This window comes from Aristolochia californica, unplaced genomic scaffold, assembly GCF_029961685.1.
Source record: "Aristolochia californica isolate CCGP_79_NKW_82.1479 unplaced genomic scaffold, dmAriCali1.0.hap1 SCAF_2, whole genome shotgun sequence".
In the NCBI taxonomy this organism is placed as follows: Eukaryota; Viridiplantae; Streptophyta; class Magnoliopsida; order Piperales; family Aristolochiaceae; genus Aristolochia; species Aristolochia californica.
The window spans coordinates 6653569-6667575 of record NW_027181881.1 but is presented as its reverse complement, the minus strand read 5'-3'; the positions used below and the strand labels follow the sequence as shown (position 1 = coordinate 6667575).

Here is a 14007-nt window from a genome sequence, read left to right as displayed (position 1 = left end):
AATAAAACTCAAATTAATATCCAGTGCCGATGAGTAACTTTTCACTATCTTTCAAAGAGATTGGCCTTTGACTTTTAGATTACACAAGATATTGACATCTCTTCCTAAGATACAAACCTTTCTACCTTTTTAGACGTTTACAATACTAACGGCTCATAAACTTTGTAGGACCTTTTCTGTCTGCACGAACTGGATCGAACACTTTTCTTTCAAAAACATTTCAACTTTTCTCAATAACACAAAAAATACTTTTTCTTCTTTTTAGAACGTTTTTCAAAGCTCAAAATTTCTTCTCCATGTCTTTCTCACATTCTGCAACTCTATTATAGATCTTTCTAATACTTCTGGAAAAAAAACACCCCTTGATCTTTGGGCTAACTTTTCAAATCTACAACCGCTTTGATTTGATATTTCAGATCATTGAAGCCCAATCTAACCATCAACTTTGTAACCGCTTTGATATGATAGTTCAAATCTGTAACTGCTTTTGATCTAACATTAGATCTGTAAAGGCACAATTTGACCGTTTAGATTTATAACCGCTAGATCCGACAATTTAGATATTGTAATCCTTCGATCTAATGCTCAGATCTATAGACTGACTGATCCAACAGTTTAGATCTATAATCACATGATTTGATGGTTCAGATATGTAACCGTTTTTATCCAACGACTCTTCTTGATCCATCCCAACGGTCAGATCAATCCAACTATTTCAAAAAGTTCATCCTACTTTGGTCGGATCACGCATGTGACATAGGACTCACCCAAACATGTGCGAGCATGTGTGGCAGACTACACACGTACGAGACCAAGCACACGTGTGAGCATGAGAGCCTCTCATGTGCACAAGTCTCATAGAACTCAAAGAGGGTAGAAGGGGTTCAATACTTCAACAAAGGAAGTTCACATTGCTTTTAGTAGTATGAAACTAAACTAAATAATAGGGAAGGGAAAGAGGGAAAGGAGAGGGAAAGGAGAGGGAGGAGAGGCTCACACGTGCCTTTCCGATTTTTTTTTTTAAAATCATCTGACACTGTGAAGTCCCTATTGAGAGAAGATGATTGGGTTTTATATTTTGGCGTATATGTTGTAATATTAATAATTTAATTTTCCTATTCGATGTAACACAATCTTAATAATGTACTAAAATATTAAGTTAAACTATAACTTAAATTTGAAAAAATTGAAATTTGAAATTTATATCAAAACATTTTAATTATTTAAAAAATTTGAACTTATAAAAATTATCCAACACTAGAATTTTATTTTTAAACATTTATTTATTTTCCCACAATTTATAGTAATTGAAACTTCAATTTAAATATCACTATAATTAATTGATTTATTTATTTATTCTTGCATGTGCATCACAAGGTTTAAATATTTATATTATTTTTTATTAATATACAATGATCATAATATTATATACTATGCATTTGATGTATTGATTTTTATTTTATTATTATAGATAAATAAATAATTTTATATTTTAAAAAGTAAGCTCTCTTAACATCTTCTTATTTATTTGATGTTTTATTATTTAAATTTTTATAATTAATATATTTTAAAATATTTTAGTTCTTTCAAGAAGATGGGACAGAGACCCTTAGACCTGTTTTTAGAAATAAATTTGAGATTTTAAATAATTAAATATATTATTATATATAAATACATTCTGGTTTATATTATAAAATGTAAATATACAATAATTTACAATTAATATATTATTTTTTTATTTTTAACTTAATATTCTTAATTTTGATTTTTAAAAATTTAAAATATTATTATAACTTTTATTTTTCATATGTATCCAAGAGAAATATTATTTTTTATTGTCTGATATTTTCTCTTCTCTACCAAACAGAGAAAAAAAATCTTTTTTTTCGATTTGGCTTTCGATCGGGTTTGTTCAAATTTGTATCGTGTCGACCAACCGGTCTGACTCGAAGCGTTTTGATTTTTGAATCATCCACAGTGTGTTACGGCAGCCGTTCGTTAAGACTGTCAAGTGATGATTGAAAGTGCACGGTCAAGATTGCGTTTTGAAAACAGACAAGGGTTTACCGGTTCCCTCCCTTCCGCCGGTAAACTCTTCTATTTCCAAAATCCAAATCCCAGACCCCAATTTCGCCCTCCCGCGCTCTCTGCTACCTTCCCGCTCTTCGCTGTCTTGCCCTTTCTCACTTTCTCAAGAGTCAGGTATCCATTTCAGATTTTCCTGTTTTTTTTTGCCTCTCCGTTGCGTTTTATAGCAAATCTAGATTGTATGGTCTTGATGCTGGCAGGGTTTGGTTATACCTTGAGCTATTAGTGTTAAAGTCGCTGTAACTTCGGGAAAATGATATTTTTGGTTTAGTAGTATAATGGAGTTCGTTGAATGAAGTTATTTTTATTCTTCACGATTTTCCTGTAACCCTTTTTTCTATTGAAATTTGTGGACGCAATAATCTATCTATCTATCTATCTATATTGAGTAGTTGAGAATTTGAGTTACATTGGGTGCGATTCTTCTATGATGTTTGTGAAACCGTGAAATAATGGATGTGGAATGTTTTTTTTTTTTTCTATTTCTTTACCTAACCAAAAGTTATAGATTATTTTAAGTTTGAAATCAAACTTGGTTTGCCCTGTTGGCGTGGGTATCACTACATGTCCCATGATGCACCTTCTAGATTTTGGAGTTGAAGAAAGAAGGGCTTTTGTTCATCGCATTTGTTAATGGCCTTTATGTCAAGTTACAACTCTTAGTATTGGTCCTCAACCACCTGCAGGCTTCCCTACTTGTGCAAGGACTTATCTTCTGTTATTTGTAATGATGTATGGTGCACGTGTGTTATAAACTACTTTTCTTTCTTTGCTATATCGCTTCTAAAGTAACATTATGAGCATATGCAGTCAGACATTCTTGTACTGCAACCTTCTCATAAAAAACTTAGGCTGACATGAATTCTCTCCCTTTTCTTTGTGATGACCTGATTCTGCTTTGTCATCTTGCGAATGAGGATTTATGTGGTTGTTGGACTTGGAACCAGACTTTGTAAAATTCTTTGTCTAACAGTATTTGATCATTCAATTGGAAAAAAAAATTGAACGTGTCACTTTGCTCTCCCACAGGATCTTTTGGATTCTTGAACTGTTTAACAAGGCTTGTTTTATTATGACATCACACATTTTGGTCAAGGGCTGTGATGTTCAGTAAATATTTTTCATGTATATGCATGTGTAAGTAAGAATAGCATATACATTGAAAAAAATATGAATTTAATATGGTATGCTGATCATCTTACTCATCAAAGCAAAGATTATGATGGAGGCTATGGAGTCAGTAATGGAGAGCCCTGAGAAACTAACAGAAGTTAAGTGGTTGATGGTGATAAAGAGCTGCACTTAACAGGAAAGGCACCGTAGCATATGTGAAAGGGGAGATTATTAATTCGTCTCTGTCCTCTATGTGGATTTCTGTTTCTGTTTTGCTTATTTTTTTTCCATCTTACTTTTTAAACTTAAGCATCTAAAACTGAAACCACTTTTAGTGTACTAAAAATCCTCGTCCTTGATATTAGTTTCTTCACTGTTGTTTGTTAATAGTAGTTTAGAGTGTAGGCCTTATCTATGAAGTTGTTTTTTTCTTCAAAGTTTTATTCCAACTATACTAGGGTTAACTATTCTTTTTATCTGTTTCACACTGTCATTTTCTGGTTTCATCACCGAGCTTGCCTTTTTTGGGCTTTCTTAACCATCTTCATAGATGTCTTGTTGGTTTTTTTTTTTTTTTTTTCGTTTCTTGATGGATTCTCGATCTCCATTGAGAAAGCTCTTTTAATTGTAGATCATCAAAATGTTGCTGTGATCATTGTATCTGATAGGGTGGATGATGCAGCTCCTACCATCTTTTGTTTCTTTGATATAACATTATTAAATTTTGCTTAGTGTTTTGGATTGGGCCTTTGGCTTAATGTTGACATGGGGGTTTCTCGGTGGGAGGTCTTGGGTTTAAGTTCTGACAAGGCACATGGGTTCAAAATTCAGAATAAAAAAAAGGAAGTGCCCTGGGTTCATAAGTTTTGGCTTTACTTCACTTCTGGACTTTAGGTATGGGGAACTTTGAGGACTTAACATAATCTAAGCTGAGAAGGATGCTCTATTTGTGAGTGGCTTGTTGGATTTCTGATTTAAATAGGAAAAAAACTCTTCTTGATAGAGGAACAGTTTATGGTCTTAAGTAACGTTCTGGTGTTAAACAATGCTTTTGTCTAAATTGTCAAAAAATGTGTTCTTGAAGCATCCTTATTGTGGTTCTTTTAAAAATATTTGAAGCTTGATTTGGGTAAAGATTCCAATTATAAAACTTCCAATTATTGGGGCCTTTTGCATGTAGATGGTGAAACAATTGTTCATGAAACTTGATTCACATGAGAATTCAATGTGTTATAGGTTGAAAACAACCTTCTTTTTGTTTCTTGTGCCAACATTATGCAGGGTATCTTAATACCATATTCCAGTTATTTTTATTTTTTATTTATCATCATTAGTTTGTTGTCGTTTTTCCTAGTCATAGATTTCTAAGGCTTGCTGGGTTCTTCATGATTAGATTGTCTCAAAGCACTTGAACGAGAAGATGATGATTAAACAGTTGAGAATTTTTTTTTTTTGAAAAAGGAGTTGAGAATCTTTGTTCAACAATAGACCAATACACTATTGGTTTAAGCTTATTAGGTTATGGTGTTTGATTTCCTATTGTCATTCTTTGTTATGTAAAATACATTTTTTCCCCTGATGAGCTGCAACACTTAGTCCAACGATAAGCCTAGTTGACTTCCTTCTTTGCATTTGTAGCCCATGCCACTCTGCCAGCCAAAACTACTTTGGTCACTTCAATTATGTTTAGTAAGTTTGCTTTGCATATGAGTCCTGTTTCTACATGGTTTATTGATTTTGGTGCATCATCCCATATGTTAGGCATGCCTTCATTGTTCTTCAAACTTAGTCGACACCATGTAAACAAGTAACTTTGGCTGGTGGTTATGTTCTTCTGTTAGTGGTTTTGGAACAATTTTTTGCTAACTCTATCATTACATTTGGATTCTGTTTTACTTGTTCCAAAATTTCCTGTAGATCTTGTTTTTGTTTGTCAAAATTTTAAACTGTTCTATAACTTTTTATCCCATTCACAATGTCTTTCAAGACCTCTAGATGAGGAAGATGATTAGTTCAAGGCATCAGAGAGATGAGTTTTATCACTTGGAGGCTATTCATCACAACCACCTTGTTCAGTTCTTAGTGTGAATGACTCAATCTTCTAGTGGCATTTCAGGTTAGGTCATCCTTCTCTAGCAAAGTTGTCTCATTTGTTTCCTACGTTACCATTTAGTTCCATGTTTCAATGCAAGTCTTGCCTGTGAGGAAAGCGCCATTGAGTATCTTTTCCATCTTGTCAATCTTCCAGTAGAAGTTTATTTGAAATAGTTCATTCAGATGTACAAGGGCCACATATACTTACTAGTATTTTGGGTATAAGTATTTTGTGCCATTTATTGACAATTTTAGTTCATTCAGGTCTACTTGGGTGCTCTCCTATGGGACAAAGCTAGAGTTTTTGATATATTTTTGAATTTATATAATGAAATAAAAACGCAATTTGGTGCTTCACTTCCTATTTTGTGTACCATCAATGGGCTTGAGTTTGTGAATCAGAAAATTTCATTCTTTTTGTCAAAGTACTGGTATCAGTCATCGACCTTCTTGTGTATATACTCTATAGTAGAATGTAGTTGTAGAAAGGAAAAATTGTTATTTGTTTGAGGTTGCATGAACTATGTTATTTCATATCATCTCTCAAGTCTTATTAGGGTGAACTGTTTTATTGCCTGCTTTCTTATTAATTGGATGCCTTCCTTGGTGATTGAAGGAAAAATTCCTTTCCAAATTTTGAAGCTTGACACTGAATTATTTCCTTTATGTCCTTGTGTTCTTGGCTGTGTTTATTTTGGTATTCATGTGGTCCCACTGTTGATAAATTGTCTCCCATAGCAATTAAATATATATATTTTTTTGGGTTACTCACCTACATAAAGGGACATAAATGTTGCTGCCCTTCCACCAAGAAAACATTTATATTTGTTATTGTGACATTTTTTTGAGGATATCCCATATGTTTTTGGGTCTACCCTCTTGCCCTTTACTTTTCTCATATAGGTTTTGTTGCTCCTAGTCCTGTGTCACTAGTTGCATACTCAAAGCCCTTTGCAATTTTATCAACAGAAGGCCTACAAAAAAGCCAATCAAGGCTTTCTCTCCACCTCCTGTGCCAGTACTTTCTTTGTTGGTTGATCTTCATCTCCCTATTGATGTTCGTAAAGATGTTTGTGTCTATACTCGTCATATTATTTCTAAGTTTGGGTCTTTGACTCTTTGTCTAACTCCTTTAAGAAGTTTGCACTATTATTATCTTTGTGTACTATTCCTTCTTTAGTACATGAATCTTTGTTCTCCTAAGTGGAAATGGGCGATAGACATAAAGATGGATGTGTTTCTTGACTGTGGGATATGAACATTATGTGACCTACGTCTTGGTGCAGCCATTGTGGGGTGTTGTTGGGTTTATACAGTGAAGTATTAAGGCTGATGGTTCAATTGAATGATATAAGGCTCATCTTTTGGCAAAGGATATACTCAGATTTATGGGGTTGATGTCTTTGAAACCTTCTCACCAGTAGCCAGATTGTCTTCAATTCAGATCCTTTTTTTTTTCTGTGGTAGTAAGCAAGGGTTGGCTTCTATATCAACTAGATATTAAAAATGCATTCTTATATGGGAACCTGGATGATGAAGTGTTTATGGAGTAACCTCCAAGGTATGTTGCTTTAGGGGAGTTCAGAAGGGTATGCAAGTTAAAAAAGACAATTTATATCCTTTGAGTCCTAGAGCATGGTTTGATAAGTTTATCAAAGTGGTTGTGTTGTAGGATGTTGTTAGAAATCTTTGTGATCATTCATTATTTGTTTTGTAGAGGCTTATTTGAGTTGTAGTGTTGGTTGTCAATGTGGATGATAGTGTTGTTTGGAAGGACGTGCTAGGGATTACATAGATGAAAGAACTTCTTGCAAAATATTTTCAAACCAAAAGCTTGGGGTCCCTTAAATACTTTTTGGGGATTGAGGTAGCCAGAAATAAAGCAAGAATTGTATTGTTAGAACGGAAGTATGTCATTGTTATGCTACAATTGTCAATGTGGATGATAGTGTTGTTTGGAAGGACGTGCTAGGGATTACATAGATGAAAGAACTTCTTGCAAAATATTTTCAAACCAAAAGCTTGGGGTACCTTAAATACTTTTTGGGGATTGAGGTAGCCAGAAATAAAGCAAGAATTGTATTGTTAGAACGGAAGTATGTCATTGATATGCTACAGGAATACGGAGTACTTGGTGAAAAACTTGTAGAGATGCCTATGGGGTTGGGTCCTAATCTTGATGAAGATAGCAGTGTTGAGCTTTAGGATAAGACAATGTATAAAAGGTTGGTTGGTAAAGTCATTTATGCCATTGTTATGCGTTCATATATCTCATTTGCTATCGCATAATTAGTCAATTTATGGAATGTCCTCGTAAGGTGCACCTAGAGGTACTTCATAGAATACTAAGATACTTGAAAGCGCAACCGGTGAAAGGTTTATTATATGAGCTACATGTTCATTCGAAGATTCGAGCATATCATATGCAAATTATGTAGGTCAAAACTGGATAGAAAGTTTACTAGTGGATACTGTGTATTCGTTGGTGGCAATTTAATCAGTTGGAAGGGCAAGAAACAAAGCGTAGTGATTTGGTCAAGTGCAGAAGCCGAATACAGAGTAATGACTTACATAGTTAGTGAATTGATGTGGGTTAGATTATTGTTGAAAGAGTTAAGGTTTCCAAACAAAGAGGCCATGACCATCCATTGTGATAACCAAGTTGCCATCTTCATTTCCAACAATCATGTATTCAATGAACGCATGAAACATATAAAAGTTGATTGTCATTTCATATATGACATAGTCATTAGTGGTGCAGTGGTCACTTTATATGTTTGATTTGTTGATCGGATTGGTGATATATTCACCAAAGCTTTGGGGGAGAAAGAAATTTATGAATTTTTGTAATAAGTTGGGGTTCCCTGATATATATGTTGCAGTTTGAGGGGGAGTGTTAAAATTCTTGTAAAGGTAATTTAGTCATTTTACCCTTTTAGTTTTTCTTTATGGAAGTAGTAGTGAGTTAAGAATCATGTTTGAAACATAAGGTTCTCATTTGATAAGACTTTGAATTGTGTATGAAGGGTATTTTGTACTTTTGATTCAAAGTCACTTAATGATGGTTTGAATAGAAAAGGGGGTTGACTTCTGACCCTAACATGTGCTTAACTCAATGCACACTTTCTTCCTTCTCTATTCTCCTCCTCTTTTTCTTTTAAAGTTCATATTTTTACATTTCCTTATTTTTCAGAATTTGCTAAAGCTATCACCCATATGCCACTTGATGTTGATGTTATCGCTCTTATTCCAGTGGAATATGTTCTTAGTGCTATATCTTTGCCTACAAAGCCGAAGCCATTGTAAGTGTACCAATGAAGAAAGTCTCTAAAGATGCCAATCAAAACTTCTTCCTTCTACCCATGCTAATTTTCTCTTTGCCGGTAGTTCTTGAGGTGAGTAGTCTGGACCTTCCTATTGTTGTTTGTAAGGGTGTGTGAACTTGCACTCAACATCTTACTCTAAATTTATGCCTTTCAATTCTTTTTTTGGTTCCTTCAAAAGCTTTGCGTTGCCCCTATCTTCTTGTACTATTCCTTTTTCAGTGTAGGAAGCATTGTCATGTTCTAAATGGAAGTAGGAAACAAATGTGAAGATGGATGCATTGATTACTTGAAGCACTTAGACTCTGTGTGGTCCTCCACTTGATATTGTTATTGTAAGGTTTTACTGGGTCTATACGGTAAAACATAATGCTAATGGGTTTGTTGAGAGGTATAAGGCGAGATTTGTGGCAAAAGGGTACACTGAAACATATGGTATTGATATTTTGAGATTTTCTTACTTGTAGCAAGATTACCTTTTCTTTGGATTTTGATATCTCTTGCGGTGACAAAAGGATGGTCATTATTTCAATTGTACATTAAGAATGTTTTTTTGTATTGGAAATTGGAAGAAGAGGTATACATGGAATAACCTCTTGGATATGTTGCTTAAAGGGAATACTTGAAAAGTATATAGACTTGACAAGGTTATTTATGGATTTAAATAGAGCCCTAGAGCATGATTTGATAAGTTTATTAAGGTGGTTATGTTCATGGGATTTCATAGAAGTCATTGTGACCACTCGTTATTTGTTTTGAGGAGTTGGAGTTGTGGTATTAATTGTGTATGTAGATGACATTGTGGTCGAGAAGTGACACAACGCGTATTGAAGAAGTGAAAAATGTCTAAACATTTTCAAATCAAAGATTTGGAATCCTTTTAAGTACTTTCTAGAAATTGAGGCAACAAGAAATAAAACAAGCATAGTTAACTCAACAAAAATATGTAATTGATATGTTGTAAGAGTAGGATTGTTGGGAGCAAAACACGTGTGGATGCCTATGGAAGTAAACCACAATCTATACATTGATAGCAAGGTTGAACTCAAGGATAAGACGTACATGAGGCTCGTCAATAAACTTCACAAGGTTATTTATGACCTTAAACAGAGCTCTAGAGCATGGTTTGATAAGTTTAGTAAGGTGGTTATGTCCTTGCGGATTTCATAGAAGTCACTGTGACAATTTGTTATTTGTTTTGAGGAGAAATTTGGATTTTTAATATTAATTATGTCTGTAGATGACGTTGTGCTGTCATGAAGTGATATTAAGAGTCTTGAAGAAGTGAAATAACATTTGGCTAAATGTTTTCAAACCAAAGATTTGGAATCCTTTAAATACTTTCTAGAAAATGAGGTAACAAGAAGTAAAATAGACAGTTTTAATTAAGCAGAAATATGTAATTGATATGTTGCAAGAGCATAGCTTGTTGGGAGTAAAACTTGTGGGGAAGCTTGTGGAAGTGAACCACTATCTACATGATGATACCATAGCTGAGCTCAAGGACATTATGTATAAGAGGCTAGTCGGCAAACTCATTAATGCCACATTTACACGGCCTGATATGTCATTGGTGTTGTTAGTCACTTTATAGAGCATCCAAGGAAAATTTCTTTAAAGGCAAATATATAGAATATTGAAGTGTGTATGAACGACATGGTCATTTATAGATTGAGGGGCTTTTAGATGCTGATTATGTAGGATCTAAGCTAGATCGGAAATCTACTATTGGTTTAGTGTATTTGTTGAAGGTAATTTAATTAGTTGGAAAAGCAAGAAGTAAAACATTTTTGCTCGCTTGAGTGCAGAAGTAGAATATAGGATTATGACACATACAATGAGTGAGCTATTGTGGCTAAGGTCTGTCTTGCTAGAGTTATGGTTTCCAACTAAGGATCCTCTGTCCATCGATGTGACAACCAAGCAGCTATACTCATTCCAAAGAATCCAGTGTTTTATAAAAGGATGAAGTATATTTAAATAGAATTCATTTTATTAGAGATGCAGTAATGAGTGGAGCTGTAGTCATTCCATTTGTATGATCTGTTGAATAGTTTGGTGATATGTTCACAAAAGCCTTTGGAAAACTTGATTTTAGGAGTTTATGAAATTAAATGTGATTCCGAAAGGAATTGAAAATTTCGAAAGATTACATACTCCAATTTAAGGGAGACAGTTGAATTTATGTGAAGATAAGTATTTTAGTAATTTTTTGTGTTAGATTGTCCGTCTAGGGTAGTAGTAAGCTCAAATGTTTATTATTTTATATTAAATTCTGAAGTATATATGTGGAGATATAGAAGTTTGAGTATAGAGGGCCGTTTTTGTGCTTTTTATTGAAGCAATTTATTAATAGAGAGAGCTTGACCCCCAGGCCTTATTGGAGTGCATGCATACTGCTGCACCCTTCTCTCGTCTCTCTTCTTTTTCTATCTTCTTTCTCTTTCTCTACTCAATCTCTCAATTAGCAAAAATGTTGGTGTTTGAAGTTTTCTTTTCTTTTTTGAAAAGGATTAGCTTTCTATAGGAATTTCATGTTGTCAATCGGCTTATTCAGTTTCAAGTGACACATAAAAGCTTTACTTGTTTGCTTGAACTTTTATGTTTTGGTTAGGTACATTCTTCTCGTTAATTGTCAAATTTCCTTTTGGCTTCTTATGTTGTCCTTGTAAATTGCCAAATTAGGTTGCTCCTCTTGAAAGTTGATTGCACAGTTTATCATAGTTTTTAAATTCATTACAGTTGTCCTTTCCCTCTTTTTATGTTGTTTTATATTAGAACAAGATAAGAACAGCCTTATTAAAATGCAATAGTGACTCTTTTATCTTATGGGTGTATGGTTCCGCTAGCTTAATGTGGGAATTGCTTATGTTAGAACCACCTAAATGTGTCCTTCTCAAACTGTTGGGTTTATTTTTCAGTGTTGGTATAGATTTTTATCTAAGACCCACCTAATAGGCTCCCATCTTAAATGTGGTTCTATTTTTTAAGATCATCGTGTAAAAGTACACCTAAAAAATGTGGGGTCTATTAGATGGGTTAAAGTCTAATGAATGACTTTTCTGCATCTATTGATGTAACCAATTTTTTCTTCCTAAAAGAAATTACAGGTGCACTTTTTCCTTGTAGGATTGGAATAACATTTTAGTTGTTGCCTTTTTTCTAATATGCTCTTTAAGTTCACATCAACTATCTGCATTTTTGTAGTACTAATATTGTAACAGTTTTGTTTATTTTTGCTTATACTGATGGAAATCAGCTTCTGTGGCCGATGTATTTCTCTAAATGCTTCTTAAAGTTGATGTCTAGGATTTATCTAAATGCTTTTTAAAGTTGATGTCAACTATCCCTACGAACTAAATTCATGGCATATTTTATTTCATATGCTGGGGACATAAGTAAACTGTGAAGTGAACGTACTCTTCTTCTCTTTGTTTTGTTTTCCCAGGTTTCATCATAATGGATGCAACAACAGAGTCTTCTCACAGGCCCTTCTCGATAAAACTGTGGCCCCCAAGCCAGAGCACTCGACTGATGCTTGTGGAGAGAATGACAAAAAATCTTTCTTCTCCGTCCATTTTCTCTCGAAAATATGGCCTACTTAGTGAAGAAGAAGCTGGAGAAAATGCTAAACAGATCGAAGAGACAGCTTTTTCTGCTGCTAGTGAGCATTTTGAGAAAGAGCCTGATAGTGATGGAAGCTCTGCAGTGCAGTTATATGCAAAGGAGTCCAGCAAGCTCATGCTGGAAGTCCTTAAAAGGGGTCCTCAACAGGAGGGCAAGGAGGATCTGTTATCAAATGGAGGTCCTATTTCAACCTTTTTTGATATTTCTGGAGGGAAAAGAGCTTTTATTGAAGCAGATGAGGCCCAAGATCTTCTAAAGCCATTAGCAGTGCCAGGAAATTCATATACTAAAATATGCTTTAGCAACAGAAGCTTTGGGATTGGTGCAGCCCGTTTAGTGGAACCCATCCTGGCAGCTCTGAAGGATCAGATAACTGATGTAGATTTGTCAGATTTTATAGCAGGTAGGCCTGAGGCTGAAGCACTTGAGGTCATGACTATCTTTGCAGAAGCTCTTCAGGGATCTGTTTTAAGATCTTTAAATCTCTCAAATAATGCCTTAGGTGAGAAGGGAGTTAGGGCTTTTGGGGAACTATTGAAATCTCAAAGTAGATTAGAGGAGCTTTACTTGATGAATGATGGTATCTCTGAAGAAGCTGCTAGAGCTGTTTGTGAGCTGATTCCATCTACTGAGAATCTTAGGATTCTGCATTTCCATAATAATATGACTGGAGATGAAGGGGCTAGTGCTATTTCAGAAGTGGTGAAACGTTCTGCTTCATTGGAGGATTTCAGGTGCTCTTCCACAAGGGTGGGCTCTGATGGTGGGGTTGCATTAGCTGAGGCATTGGAGGTTTGCAGTAATTTGAAGAAACTTGATCTGCGAGATAACATGTTTGGTATGGAGGCAGGAAAAGCTTTAAGCAAAACTATTTCATGTTTTAAGGGTTTGACTGAAGTTTATCTGAGTTACTTGAATTTAGAGGATGAGGGGACCATTGCTCTAGCAAATGCTCTTAAAAATTCTGCTCCTTCTCTTGAAGTCTTAGAAATGGCTGGAAATGATATCACTATTGTAGCTGCACCTGTGGTGGCAGCATGTATTGCAGAAAAACAGTGTCTTAGCAAGTTGAACTTATCTGAGAATGAACTAAAGGATGAGGGGGCTATAAAGATTGCTAATGGGTTAGAGGAGGGTCATGAACAGCTGAAAGAAGTTGATATGAGCACAAATTCTCTTAGGAGAGCAGGAGCACGAAAATTGGCTCAAACAGTAGTTTCTAAGCCTGACTTTGTTCTTTTGAATGTAAATGGCAATTTTATTTCTGATGAAGGAATTGAAGAAGTCAAGGAGATATTAAAAGCAGGTAAGAAGGGCTTGGGTGTTCTTGCATCGCTGGATGAGAACGATCCCGAAGGAGAAGAAGATGATGATGAGAAATCTGAGGGAGAAAATGAGGTTGCTGAAGAAGATGAGGGACTACTAGAGTCAAAACTTGGGGGTCTTAAAGTTGATGAGTAGCCTGCTTCTTGCTGGCACTAAAACTATTATTGGGGGATTGGAAAACATGGTAATATTAGCACTGTTAATTAACTAATCTCAAACAGCATGGAGTGACTTTTTAAAATGTCACGTCGCCTGCTGTTGTAGCTCGTAGTAGAGATTATTGCTTCGATTTTATTTTATGGTTATGATGAATGCGACTCCCATCGTGGCCCTCGCAACTTGTATGCCTACGGCCTGGTTTATGGTTTATGATTGTCTAGTGGTTTTGCTTTTTACGATTTGCTTGTTCTTTGAGATTTACATGGCAAGCTCAGCC

At 34.9% G+C, this 14007-nt stretch overlaps 1 protein-coding gene across 5 annotated transcripts; it reads left to right on the top strand.

Moving 5' to 3' along the window:
• Window positions 1-2100: 2100 nt before the first annotated feature.
• Window positions 2101-13966, top strand: LOC137955297 (RAN GTPase-activating protein 2-like). 5 transcript variants are annotated; one of them, XM_068802175.1, is made up of 3 exons: window positions 2101-2202; window positions 8549-8690; window positions 12067-13966. In XM_068802175.1, exon 3 carries the CDS (start codon window positions 12078-12080, stop codon window positions 13704-13706), a length of 1629 nt encoding a protein of 542 aa, XP_068658276.1. In that variant the 5' UTR covers window positions 2101-2202; window positions 8549-8690; window positions 12067-12077; the 3' UTR covers window positions 13707-13966. The 5 variants fall into 5 exon arrangements, with proteins under 5 accessions (XP_068658276.1, XP_068658275.1, XP_068658273.1 ...); XM_068802174.1 differs by having other exon boundaries at window positions 8489-8690; XM_068802172.1 differs by lacking the exon at window positions 8549-8690 and adding an exon at window positions 5197-5317.
• Window positions 13967-14007: the final 41 nt, after the last annotated feature.

What these genes read in the sequence shown, in the direction of transcription:
- LOC137955297 (XM_068802172.1), top strand. Translation starts at nt 5,290, where the DNA reads ATGACTCAATCTTCTAGTGGCATTTCAG. An exon ending in ATCTTCTAGTGGCATTTCAG is followed by an intron (nt 5,318 to 12,066) that starts GTTAGGTCATCC and finishes TTGTTTTCCCAG; the next exon opens with GTTTCATCATAATGGATGCA.